This window comes from Paramacrobiotus metropolitanus, unplaced genomic scaffold (genome assembly GCF_019649055.1).
Source record: "Paramacrobiotus metropolitanus isolate TYO unplaced genomic scaffold, Prichtersi_v1.0 Parri_scaffold0000073, whole genome shotgun sequence".
NCBI classification, from domain to species: Eukaryota; Metazoa; Tardigrada; class Eutardigrada; order Parachela; family Macrobiotidae; genus Paramacrobiotus; species Paramacrobiotus metropolitanus.
Window position 1 is genome coordinate 579,249 of NW_026570293.1, and position 12,287 is coordinate 591,535.

The 12,287-nt window shown below is 46.2% G+C and overlaps 2 protein-coding genes across 4 annotated transcripts; both read left to right on the forward strand.

The window, feature by feature from the left end:
• The first annotated feature begins 2,427 nt into the window (after positions 1 to 2,427).
• On the forward strand, positions 2,428 to 8,326 carry LOC129595029 (atrial natriuretic peptide receptor 1-like). Its single transcript, XM_055491933.1, has 18 exons — positions 2,428 to 2,815; positions 3,260 to 3,298; positions 3,361 to 3,385; positions 3,446 to 3,759; positions 3,888 to 3,931; positions 4,248 to 4,322; positions 4,514 to 4,651; positions 4,716 to 4,973; positions 5,315 to 5,444; positions 5,864 to 5,942; positions 6,041 to 6,239; positions 6,333 to 6,488; positions 6,549 to 7,120; positions 7,323 to 7,542; positions 7,608 to 7,788; positions 7,862 to 7,910; positions 8,020 to 8,170; positions 8,228 to 8,326. Exons 1-18 carry the CDS (start codon positions 2,428 to 2,430, stop codon positions 8,264 to 8,266), a joined length of 3,057 nt encoding a protein of 1,018 aa, XP_055347908.1. The 3' UTR covers positions 8,267 to 8,326.
• A 492-nt stretch (positions 8,327 to 8,818) lies between these two features.
• On the forward strand, positions 8,819 to 11,319 carry LOC129595039 (BTB/POZ domain-containing protein 6-B-like). Of its 3 annotated transcripts, none has more exons than XM_055491946.1 (7): positions 8,819 to 8,951; positions 9,067 to 9,245; positions 9,316 to 9,438; positions 9,552 to 9,714; positions 9,799 to 9,986; positions 10,088 to 10,223; positions 10,712 to 11,319. In XM_055491946.1, the coding sequence occupies exons 2-7, from the start codon at positions 9,079 to 9,081 to the stop codon at positions 11,162 to 11,164; spliced, it is 1,230 nt and encodes a 409-aa protein (XP_055347921.1). In that variant the 5' UTR covers positions 8,819 to 8,951; positions 9,067 to 9,078; the 3' UTR covers positions 11,165 to 11,319. The 3 variants fall into 3 exon arrangements, with proteins under 3 accessions (XP_055347921.1, XP_055347922.1, XP_055347920.1); XM_055491947.1 differs by having other exon boundaries at positions 8,843 to 9,245; positions 10,712 to 10,793; positions 10,853 to 10,979; XM_055491945.1 differs by having other exon boundaries at positions 8,843 to 9,245.
• Positions 11,320 to 12,287: the final 968 nt, after the last annotated feature.

Genomic DNA, 12,287 nt, shown 5'->3' on the forward strand with positions numbered 1-12,287 from the left:
AGTAGAAACCGTCAAAGGCTTTCCCAAGAGACACTTCAGGCACGCTTAACCGCATCCGTCAGTCAGTATACAGATAGATAATACGCTGCTTGGTCTGATGACGCGCGTTAATAGTTTTTACCGGCGGATTTAATAAATTAATAAATTACGCAAATGACATTTTCCGCTGTGTAAATGCCTAGCACGCAGGTAGTCTGTCTACATCCCGGCTACACCGTCATCGCAAAACAAGAGCCTGGTAAACACAGCTAATCACGGCAGGTGCACAAGTTGCTGGATTACACCGCCTCAGGCCAGGCAGCAGAGAGTGCAACCATGATTAGAAAATGAATTACTTTGCACTTGTATGGCATCGATGTCCAGACGCCGCTAGAACAGAAATGCATACACGCATGATGTGTTTTCTCGCTTGTCTAAATACGTCTACGCAATAATTATTATTATTATGGACTACCACTAATATGGCACTCATCACATTAAGGAGAAGCGAAATATTATCATGTACTAGTATTATCACAGCGGTGTACAGATATCTCGTGTGAAGGATATTCTGCGTTTTATACTACGGTGATAAAGCCACCAGTAACCACTGTACCATGCTGGAAAGGGAAGATGCTCATGATCCGGAAGTATGCCGTTATATATCGAACTCTTAAGGTTTGCAACAAAAGCTGATAGCTGCGATTTTGGAAGCTCATTAAAGTAAGTATATTCTAGATTTAGTACAATTACTGTGCTTAATGACACCGCATGAGAAAATACTAACTTATTATATCGTAATTAATATAAATGATGTTACCCGTGGTCTTTTATTTTGCATAAAGTACGGTGTACAATTGTACGTACTGTACGCCAGATTGTACTGTACTGCTTTGTACTAAACAAAAAAAATCGTATTTTTCTATACAAAATTGAATTGCACAGTACAACGTACATAGTACAATGCGCAACGTAAAATTTCACAAGGAATTTTTATATACGTTCCTGCAGTAAGTACTGCTGATCGAACGTCATCTGTTTTATGAACCGATGGTGGACGATTATTATTATAGAAATGAGTCACAGTGAATTACTATCGCTTTGAGTAAAGTCGCTAAAGTGCCCTGGGAGTTTAATTTAATCAAGTTTTGCAAAAATTTGTCCTTGGTCGCCCATTGTATCATGTATGTATCTCGTGCGGGAATGCCCAGAATGCCATTGCACAAACGTTTCACAGGCGATTAAACCTGCTTTGTGCATAAGACCAGTTGCGCACCAAAGCGAGCGATTAAAAGCCCTGCCAATGTCTGACTAGCGCGGAGTAAACGGCGATTGGGATGCATAAGGACGCTCACTTAATCACACATGCTATAACTCCAACGATCTGGCGTTTACTCAATTTCGTTGCCCATTGTATTGGCGGTTGATCTAATTTGCTTTGAGTAATTCAGTGCCGACGTGCTCGGTTTTCTTAGGGCAGGAAGGCCTGAAAACCTATTGGTCAGGTCATAATTTAGGCGAGAGAAACTCCTGAGAATCTGTGCGGTGCGCGCATCCCATTGGCTGATATAATAATTACATGATGTAAGTAGTCTGAACTCGTGCACCCCTTGAGTACATTCGTGCTATCCCATAAGTCGTGCAGTAACCAGAAGGGCGCTTGGATGGGATGATTCAAGGGTAATTTCCGGTGAATGGCACCACACACTGCGCACACCAATCGATCCACACTCGCACCAAAAAGCCGTATACTAAAAGTGAGACAGCGACATGACTTATTGTCCTTGGCGTGCGTAAGTCACTCGGTAAAAAGCAGGCCAACACCATGGGTCGCCCGCCACCCGTCGCGAGCTACGTCCTTTTGAACCGGCAGCCCGTTGACTCGTTAGTACTGACCACATGCTGCACTATTATTGGCGTTACGCTGTAAACCCGCGTTATTTTACGACACTCGCATTATTTCGCCGTCGGCGGTGCCATGGTTTGGGACTTGAGGACAAGGAGCAAGCGCGCTTCCCATGGTTAATTAGCCCACATAATAGGCGCAATGGCCACTTTTTTCTGGCCTTGGACCGCCTGCCCAGGGTCAAGAAGAATTGGAGAAAACATGTACCGGAAGTGAGGATCCCACATGCTATACTGAAAATAACACGAGCAGGGCGAAACAAGAGTAACTGTGCGCCTGACTCTGTCATCGTGACTACTGAAGAAAGCCAGCAAATTTCAACTATTCGCGATTTAATGTTTTCTTTCAGCTCTAAGAGCGGTTTCACTTCCCCTTTCGCGAGCGGAAATTTCTGATATACATATTTTATTTGCGTAACAGGTGAGCTATGCTTAATCATCCATGACGGAATTCCTTCCATATCACTGCACGTGGCGCAAATTTACGAGCAGTGTATGCCCGATAAAACTTGCAACAACCTTTCGTCTGCATCGGTAACCGAAATGAGCCGCCACAGCGCTTCCTTGTTTAGCCTATGTATTCTGCTTTATCTTTGGCCCATTCACGGCCAAGAATTGCACAACATCACCCCCGTCGCTCCCCCGACCAATGCATCGCTGGAGGTGCGGATTATTAGTGCGCAGATGCTGGAGCCCAGTATGTCGTTGGGGCTGGTGTTTATCGGTGCTGCCATGCATTTGGCCGTGCGACGCGCCAACGAGAAATATGCTCAAAGGGGACTGCGCTTTGTGGTGCGCCCCGTGGAGGGTATGTACAGCCAGTCCTGCCTGACGGCCGGCACCTACGGGGTTCCCAACGTCACGGATTACTACTACATGCACCATCTGGACCAGCACACGCCGGGAGTGTGCAACATATACTTCACACATTGTAAGCCCACGCGCAAAGTATACTTTGATGTGTTTCCCATTAGAAAAGCTTTCCCAGTGCGATTTTGCTAAGAAACACCGAACTGCATCTGACAGTTCTTCCATTGGGTTGTTACTTGAACAAAAACAGCTCACACGAATTGATTTTTTGCTACGTTTCGAGCATTTTTTACTACAGATAGAACAACACCTTGCCGAATTGTAGTAATTTCGTTCAGCTTTATCTGCAGTGGACTTTCTCGGCAGCTATCTATGCATAATATGCACTTACAAGCAACAACTTTTTGGTAATGGTGTGCACTGGTGCTGAAAAATTTGTGTAGCGCAAGCTTCTTATATTGAATTCGTGCAGTCACTAATCGCGTTTCCAATGCCGTAAAGCTCGAAGTATCGGTGGTCTGACACATGTAGAAATTGTTACTTTCGGACACATTTTGCTTTGCAGCTTGTACAGACTACTTCCAAATGCTATGTTTATCCAGCGGTAAGTATTCATGGCACACGATCAAAGTAAACTGAATATAACATTATTGCTGTTTTTCCCAGAATGGAATGCCTTCTTTTTCAACAAGTAAGTGACTTTCTCCTTTCGAGCGGCTGTTCACAATTCTACCATGTGACATATTTGTAGTGGCATCGCGACACTGCTGTCCTTTCCGCCGCGGTCCTTACCGGCGTACTCCATTAACCTAGCCGGCACTGAAATGAGTGTGGCGCGCACCCTATGGCGTATCATGGGAAACTTTAACTGGTCGCACGTGGCCTTCATCTTGGATACAAAATCACCCTCCATTTTCTACTCCACCATTCTAAACGCAGCCAAACGGCCTCCGCTGCGTGATGGGCACGTGGACCCATACGTCAGTATCACCACGTATCCCGTCCAGGCCAGTGACAACGCCTCCATTGTCACCGGTTTGCTGCGGGCCAAGGAGAGCAGCCGCGGTACGTTCACGCTGGGTACAATCTAGTACAATACGAACAATTTCAGCTCATTTCATTGACTGATTTCAACAACCTGTAGTTTCTTCGCAGTGATACTTACGCGTGACCGCATTGCTTTCTCATTGCAGTTTTCGTCCTTTTTGCAACAGCTTCCGTATCCTATCTGATAACGGTACGGTCATACACATATTACTGTTTACGGTACTTGTCTAAGAAGGTCGTGTAGCCTTCGATCATTTTAATTAAAGTTTGACACTGACAAACCAACATAAGGGGCTTAAAACTATGCGGCGTTGTGCTGCATTACTGCGCGTCTGCTTTAAAATGAGTATCTTTGATAGGAAGTTGCCAGCCGAGTAGGATTGACCAATGGGGAATACGTAAGCAGACGCTCATTATTTACCTTAAATTTTGATCCCTAAAATCATGGCTACTGTTAACATTGACAAAAAAAAACTAATAATCCACGGGCATTCCGGATCTTGCAGGTTTTTCTCAGTATCCAGCCTGTCCAAAATAGCTACTACGGCAAAGCGTCGCTCTTCAACAACCCTACGCCCTTGGTCAGTACCCCATTTACCTTTACCGATCGCATTATCGTGCTGGGAAATGCCTGCATCTGTTCAAAATTTAGGCAAAATCGGCACAATTATATTATACAACGTAAATTCTCGCAAACATTTACGCAGTCTGTAATATCATTCGTATTAGAAGGAACTATCAAAACGTCACAATAAAAATGCACATTCTGCAGATGTTGAACCTAACGCGAAACTTTATCTACATGACCTTTCATGAATCCGGCGGCACAGATTACAAACGGCAGATGAACAGCGATTTGCGGCAGCTGACGTATGACCTCTACAACGTCACCTACGAACCAGGATTCCAGGCAAGATGTGCGATGTCAGCTGTGCCCAGCGAACAATAAACTGGATAATACTGCCTCTTTTTAGCCATTGAGCAACCATCCGACTGGCAAGGCTTACACGTCCATTGAGCTGATTAGTCAAGTGCTGGCCGACAATATGGAAGATTACCAGAAAGGGACTACAGCACAGCGCGCTGCCTTCTGCACCGGCGACCACCTCGCTTCGCTCTTCTTCAATCAAACCTTCAAACTGCCGCAGGAGGAAGTGTCCATCGATGCTAGTGGCTTTTCCACCATGGATGTCGACATCTGGATGTTCGATTCGCAGACCAGGAATATGAGCGTAATTACCGTTCTCGTTTATGAACGCTTTTTATATACGTCGAGACTTTTCGCATTCTGGACATTTTTACAATACGGATTCACTTACGGGACAGCAGAAATATCGGTATTCTCCGCGTTTTTCTGCATGACAAAAATTTTCCAAATTGCTTAGGTGATAATCTGTTTTTATACAAGCTTGTACACGGGATTATTGAAAAATTTTCAAGTTTTCTAACGTGAAACAACACAGAGAATACCGTATCTATGGTGTCCGGTACGTGAGTTCATATTATGAAAGTATCTGGGATGCGAAAAACGGCGAAGTTTGCAAAGGTATACAATCACGTCAGATTATTGCAGGTAATTGCCGTGTATCGTGCCGTCAGTGGTAACTTCGAATGGCAGAACACTTCAGAGATAGATTGGCGGCCTCCACTGGATGTCCCCCTGTGCGGTTTCTCTGGAACGGAAGGACCTTGTCGACCCCAAGGTAAAACGGGGCAACGAAATTTTCATTACGCTTATTGATTTGATTAATTTAAAAAAAGTATCAAACGTAACTTGTGACGTAAGTACAAACTGAGTACTAAGGAGGACATTTATAAGAAAAACATCTCTTCGATGCTATTCTGCTCGGGATTGTACCCAAGACACATATCGCTTAGTAATGTTACCAATGTTCGACCGCAAATTAGTTAAATATGACCGATGCAGTCACTGGCACCAAAATTCATCATAACTTTTCTGCTTTTGCTCGGACACGTGAATCGTCTGTAGCACTGTGTCGTGCATTATGCAAGTCGACGCCATTTGGCCATAAAAGTTATCATGCACAGACAGCACAGTGCACTCGTTGCCAGTCACTTGCCACTGTCATTTCATAACGACACTGGCACTCTTTCTTTACAGGGGTCGTTTTTGCAAACATCGTTGCGCCGGTAGTAGTGGTGCTACTTATCGTATTTTGTGCAGCACTCTTTGGAGTCCGGTTAGTTTAACCGTTGGTAACCGTCGCGCTGCTTCCTTGCAGCCGGCTCTTTGTCTGCTGATTGTAATTTGTAAGAAAGGCAGTTCGTGCTTTAACAGGAGAAGACTGGGGCGCAACATCAGATCCGGCTATTGGTGGCTGCTCAGCGAAGAAGACTTGGATGCCGGTGTGGTGATGGGCGCGACTGAAGTAGTCAATCCCGTGTCATGGAGAAGCACAACAGTATGGATGACCACGATGGACGTCCAAGGAAGACCCAATCTGTCGCTGTTGAGGAAGCTCGTGCCCGATGCAACGGTTAGCACTTAGTGCATGGAAACGGCTAGAACGGCAAAGCCGTCTATTTTCTGTATAGTGCATACCAAAATGACAATGTGCCTGTTTTTACAGCATCCTAATGTCAACGCGCTGCTGGGTGTGGTCATTTTGCCGCATCGGGCTTTTATTCTCTCTGACTACTGCAAACGCGGGTCACTGCCGATGATCCTGGAAGTGATGAAGCTAGACCAGGACTTCCAGTTGTCAATGGCACGGGATCTAGCCAAGGTACGACCCAAGTCAAAAGTGACCTTTGGTCATCAGTAAAATAATGGCTACAATTTGCAGGGTCTGAACTACCTGCACAACAGCATCGGTCGACCGCATGGGCATTTACGTTCCGCCTGCTGCCTCATCGACGACCGCTTCACACTCCGCATCGGCCAGTTCGGGTTTGCTGCTATTAGCCACGCCTTATTCAAAGGCGTGGGTTTTTCTGCTCCCAAAAAAGCACAAGGCTTACCGGCTGACATGTACGCTGCTGGCCAGATCCTCTTGCTCATCGTTCATCAGCACACCACTAAGACCACCTCCCGACTGGCGGTCAAAGCAGCGTCGATTGAAGTGGAAGCCGCGGAAACGGATGCAGCCGGATACGACGCAGAAAGCCGTTTGGTACTGCTGGCTAACAGATGTCTCTACAGCAACGCCGCATTGCGACCAACCGCCAAACAGCTGTTAACCGGCATCGGGCGGTTGCGCGTTGCTGGTCAGTCGGCGTCGCGCAGTATAGTTGAGCGTATAATTCGCCGCTTCGAGGCTTATACGCAGGTTTTGGATGAAGCGGTGCGAATAAAGACCGTAGAACTACAGATGGAACGGAAGCGGTGTGATGATCTCCTTAGGGAACTGCTTCCCAGGTAGGCCACCATCGTAAAGCAGCGTTAAATTTGATTGTCAGCAAGCATTTTTCTTGAATTCCTGGGTTTCTTTGGTTTCTTAGGTTTCTTTTAATTTTTTAGGTGTCCTTGGTTTCTTGGGTTTTTCTGGTTACTTGGGTTTGTAAGTTTTTCAGACGTCTTTGATTTTAAAGTTCTCATCTTTCTTGACCTTTTTCCGCAGATCCGTGGTGGAGCAGCTCCGAAACCGGGAAGTAATGGTGGCAGAGTATTATCCCTGCGTCAGCGTCTTTTTCTCGGACCTCGATGGCTTCGTCACGTGGGCGAGCAGCGTGCTACCCGAAATGGTCATCGGCACGGTGACAACATTATTTTGCGCCTTTGACGGGGCTATCCAGGAGATGAACGTGTACAAAGTGGAGACGATCCGCGACAGCTACATGGTCAGCTTGCGCGTTGATCCCTTCGTTCACGTAAGATAGTATTTTTCAAAGCCGTTGCGTTGTAGACAGTTAGCGGCATCCCACCTCGGGGCGATCACCACCATGCTTCAGAGATCTGCCGGATGGCCGTTAAACTGATGAAAGTGTTCGAAGATATTGAAGCATCATCGAAGATGGATGGTCATTCAAGGGAAGAAAGAACTGCGGAGCCGGTTTCACTGCGACTGCGATGTGGTATCCACTCGGGTACGTTTACCAATTTATCCAACTGTACGAATTACAGCTGAAGTGATTTTCCATTGCGCTAACTATGATGCAGGTCCTTGTTGCGCCGGAGTAATCGGCATGCGCGTTCCGCGTTACTGTCTGTAAGTACAGTTTCGTTCTAAATCGGAACAGAATTGTCGGAGCAATGGAAAATCCTAGTGACCCTGGGTGCGGTTTTTCGAAGCCGATGACGTGCCTTAATTTTGGCAGGTTCGGCGACACAGTGAACGTCGCGGCCCGCATGAACAGTCACGGTGAGGGCGGCCGCATCCACCTCAGCCAAGCTACCCACGATCTGCTGGTTGGCAGTGACGCTGGACTCCGCTTCCGGCTGCAGGAAAGAGGAATGTTGTCCGTTAAGGTACGCACTCGGTTTTACTCAACAAGCCGCTTCTGCCAACATCGCGCTTACTTGCAGGGCAAAGGGGACATGCGCACATTCTGGCTCTCATCCTAACTCTCCTTACAGTCATCGGCACCGGAAACGATTTTCGGAAAACCCCTGAAATCAGTTACCATCCCGTTTCCCCATTGTGAATTGTGCTGCAGCCATGTTCTTATGCGCAGAAATAAAAACACGTTGATGAAATTTTGTTATGACGATTTTGTAGCCATCTAGCGCATTGCATGTAGCGCATTGTCTCCAGCTGGAGACGGTAGGACAATAAATTTTAGCTTGCAGTGGGTGTTGGTATTGCACGCAGTTACTCCTACATGAACACACCAGACAACAAAGGTGAGCTTGGAACTTAAATTCCTTTGGGAAACTATGCCGAACATGGCCGGGAACGACCCCGAAGACCACACAGATAGAGGACAAAACAAATTTTACACTGGCAGTTCAAATGACACAGATTAGCATTACAGGTTGCCGTATTTGTAATCTTCATTTCGGTCATCATGAATTCAACGTTAGAACTGTTCTAACGCAGCGCTGTTGCCTGTCTCCTATCTTTGTGCTGACGGTTACGTTACTGTCTTACTCGTCCACTCAGTGTTCGTCAGATGTCGTTCATCCTCCAGACCTCCACCTATCGATTTAATTTTGATTTTCTACCAAACCTTCTGCTATTAGTCTCTTACTATTAATCTGCTATCTACAAAACTATTTCTGTTCACCTGCTTGGGTAGCTCTGCCCGGCGTAAGTGGAGTTGTTGGAGTAGAAATCGCTAAGCGAGTGCTGCACACTGCTCCCCTGTTGCGAGCCACCAAACAGACTGAACCGTTCAAGCTGCTCTTGTTTTTGTGGATTTTAGACTCATTTTACCATGCCTAACCATAAGAACCCTCCAACAACCGCGGCTGCGGACTGGCGACGCAGCTCTCCTGGGATCAGCAACTTATTGCAACATGTTTTGGCCACGGGACAGATGGCTGATGTGCAGTTTGCCGTCGGGCGCGATCACGGCGACGTGAAGATCATTCGGGCTCACAAGTAAGGTTCCTGTAGACTTTAGCTCCTCTCGACTAATAAAAATGCATTGGCTCATAGCAACTGACTATAGGTTCATCCTCTGCCTGAATAGCGACGTGTTTGACGCCATGTTCAATGGAGGACTGCCTGAAACACGCGGGAAACCTATCGACATCATGGAGATTCTCCCAGATGCCTTCTCCATCATGCTTGAGTACTTCTTATTGTTTTGACTAGTGTTCCGCATTTGTGTCGTTGTGTGTAATCAGGACTTCGCAATAAACAAACCACGAGTGTCAGAAAAACGTTGAGAAACTTTTTTTGCAGGTACATGTACACTGGTTCCGTGAAGAGAACTCTGGCATTGGAGAACGTCTTCCACGTTATTTACTGCGCGGACAAGTACAATTTGCCGATACTCATGGATGTGTGCCTGCAGTTCGTTCGCAGCCTGTTGAAAGTCGACACTTGCTTGGCGTACTTGGAAATTGTGAGTTTCATGACAATTTTGACGTTTTCAACGTGGATCGGTCTTATCTCGTGGCGATGATTTTGATGTGTATTGTTTTGGCAGGTTAAACCGTTCGCACACGACAGCGTGCCTGCTTTCATGGAGAAGTGCCTGGAAATAGTGGACGCGTCAACGGAAACGGTTTTGCAGTCGGAGCAGTTCCTGCCGATCAGTCAAAACACACTGGAGATGGTGGTACAGCGGGATACTTTATCAGCGGATGAGTACTGTATCTACACGGCCGTGGAAAAGTATGACGATTTTCGTGACAGATCTATTGGTGTAGCGGATCCAACGGCCACGGCATAACGTCGAAAGTTGTGTGTATCTCAGGCGTTGGCTGTACTTGCAGATGGGCGGTGGAGGCATGTCGCCGGAATAACCTGAGGCCGTCAGGCAGTAACCGGCGCGAGATGCTGGGTTCGGTTGTGTTTCTGGTCCGTTTTCCGTTGCTCACCGATTCGCAACTGGTCAATGGCCCTGCCAAGGTAAACCACCGCCAGAACGGCGCTCACATTCGAAGCCTTTGGTATTTTAAATTTAATATGTAGTCCAACTATTTAAATTATTAGATTTTAATTAAAAATGAATTTAATTTAAAATAAATTACAATCCAACCCGGTACATGGTAACAAATTCGTGTACATGCACGAAACCTTTCACTTTCGCGCACTCCCAAACCCTTTTTTCTTTTGTTTTTTGACATTTTGTAGCCAGATAATTTGTTTACACAGGCGAGAAAACCGTTTGTGCGCGCAACATCCGGTTCGGGAGTTATGGCTGTTAGAAAATTCCCAAAAAAATAAATGCATTCAGGTGTACCAAAAGTCTCATTATGGACCGATCTCCTTCAAATTTCGCACGTAAATGCACATAACCACGAAGAACGTTTTTACACCGATCCACTGTTCTAGCATGTTTTTTAAATTTTAAAATGAATTTAAATTCCAGCCGTAACGCATGTTTGCTTTTTCAGAGTGAACTGCTCCTGGAAAGTGAACTACTGGCGATCTATCGATACAAGCATGCCATGACCAAACCACCGCTGGCCTTTTCGGGTGAGCCCCGAACGGGTTACGTAGTGACTTTCCGGATGAAAGAGCGTGTGTTTGTTCAGCCCGAGGATGAAAACTGGCTGGCGGGCGAGGTTAGCGGCACTGAAGGACATGGCGTTACTGCCCAGCTGGTGGGTAGAACGGTGACCATCGATGAGCCGAAACAGATTGTACGGGCGTTTGATATCCTGAAAAAGGGCCAACCGATTCTGGCTTTCCGGCGTGGCTGGGAGAAAGCCAAGTATTATTCAGCAGCGGCGGAACGCGATTCCCACATTGTTCGCATCGGAGACGAACAGATTACGGTGGGCTTTATTTATATCCGGATTAGTCGCGATGACATGGCGGCTTGGAAAGCAACCCATGGCGGGTGACCTAACGAGCAGGCCTGCGAGCTGTGCTGACAACTGCGACGGGCAAAATTGCACGTTTGTAGGAAGACTATTTTGTTAAAGGGGTCTTAGTGGTTTATCGCGATGACCTTTCGAATCCTTTTATTTGCTGCATAATGTGGACGATTTCAGTTCTATAAAGATGAAAGAATGTAACTGATTGTTAGAATTCTTATGTTTGTATTACATGCCTCGGGGTGAACGTGTGCAAGGGCTCCTGTGCCTATGAAATTCATAGACAGAAGTATGGTTTTGTTTGTTGAATGAGCTTAATGTCTACAACAATCAGGGATGTCCTGCACGAGATCATAGACTAACGTGGGAGAAAAGGCTATCGCATCAGTGAAGCTTGACATATAAAACATCGCAAATGTAGAACCTAAGAAACCTAAACGGTAACGATCAACACGAAGTTGAAGGAAACGCCGCTCCATTTTAAATCCGCCCATTTAACCGTATCCAGGCAAGAGTCAAAACTGTAAATGCGGTTATATGATTCCTGGAGCAGTCTGATTTCATTCCATTTTTCCATGGGAAAGCTGTCACTCTGTCGGGCCGCTTTCCATCGCCTCTGTCTAAGCGAGGAAAGCGGCGCTTAAGAAACCTAAGAAACCTAAACGGTAACGATCAACACGAAGTTGAAGGAAACGCCGCTCCATTTTAAATCCGCCCATTTAACCGTATCCAGGCAAGAGTCAAAACTGTAAATGCGGTTATATGATTCCTGGAGCAGTCTGATTTCATTCCATTTTTCCATGGGAAAGCTGTCACTCTGTCGGGCCGCTTTCCATCGCCTCTGTCTCGAGCCCACCGGCTCGAGTGACGAAGGTACTTTTTCCGAACTCAGCGCCCGCTAAGTTGCTAACGGTGTGGACACTATACCTTCCTTTCACCATAATTCTACAGTACACACTACACAGTGTAACAGTGTATAACAGTTTATAATAACAGTGTATAATTTTACAGTATAACAGTGCATACAGTTATTAAACACAGTATTTAATACAGCGCAGCTGCGGCGGTACGTATTTCACACAACTCACGTGCTGGTTCTGCACGCAGTATTGTACTCTAGGAGAAATGCACACGATACTTAAGTACGAGT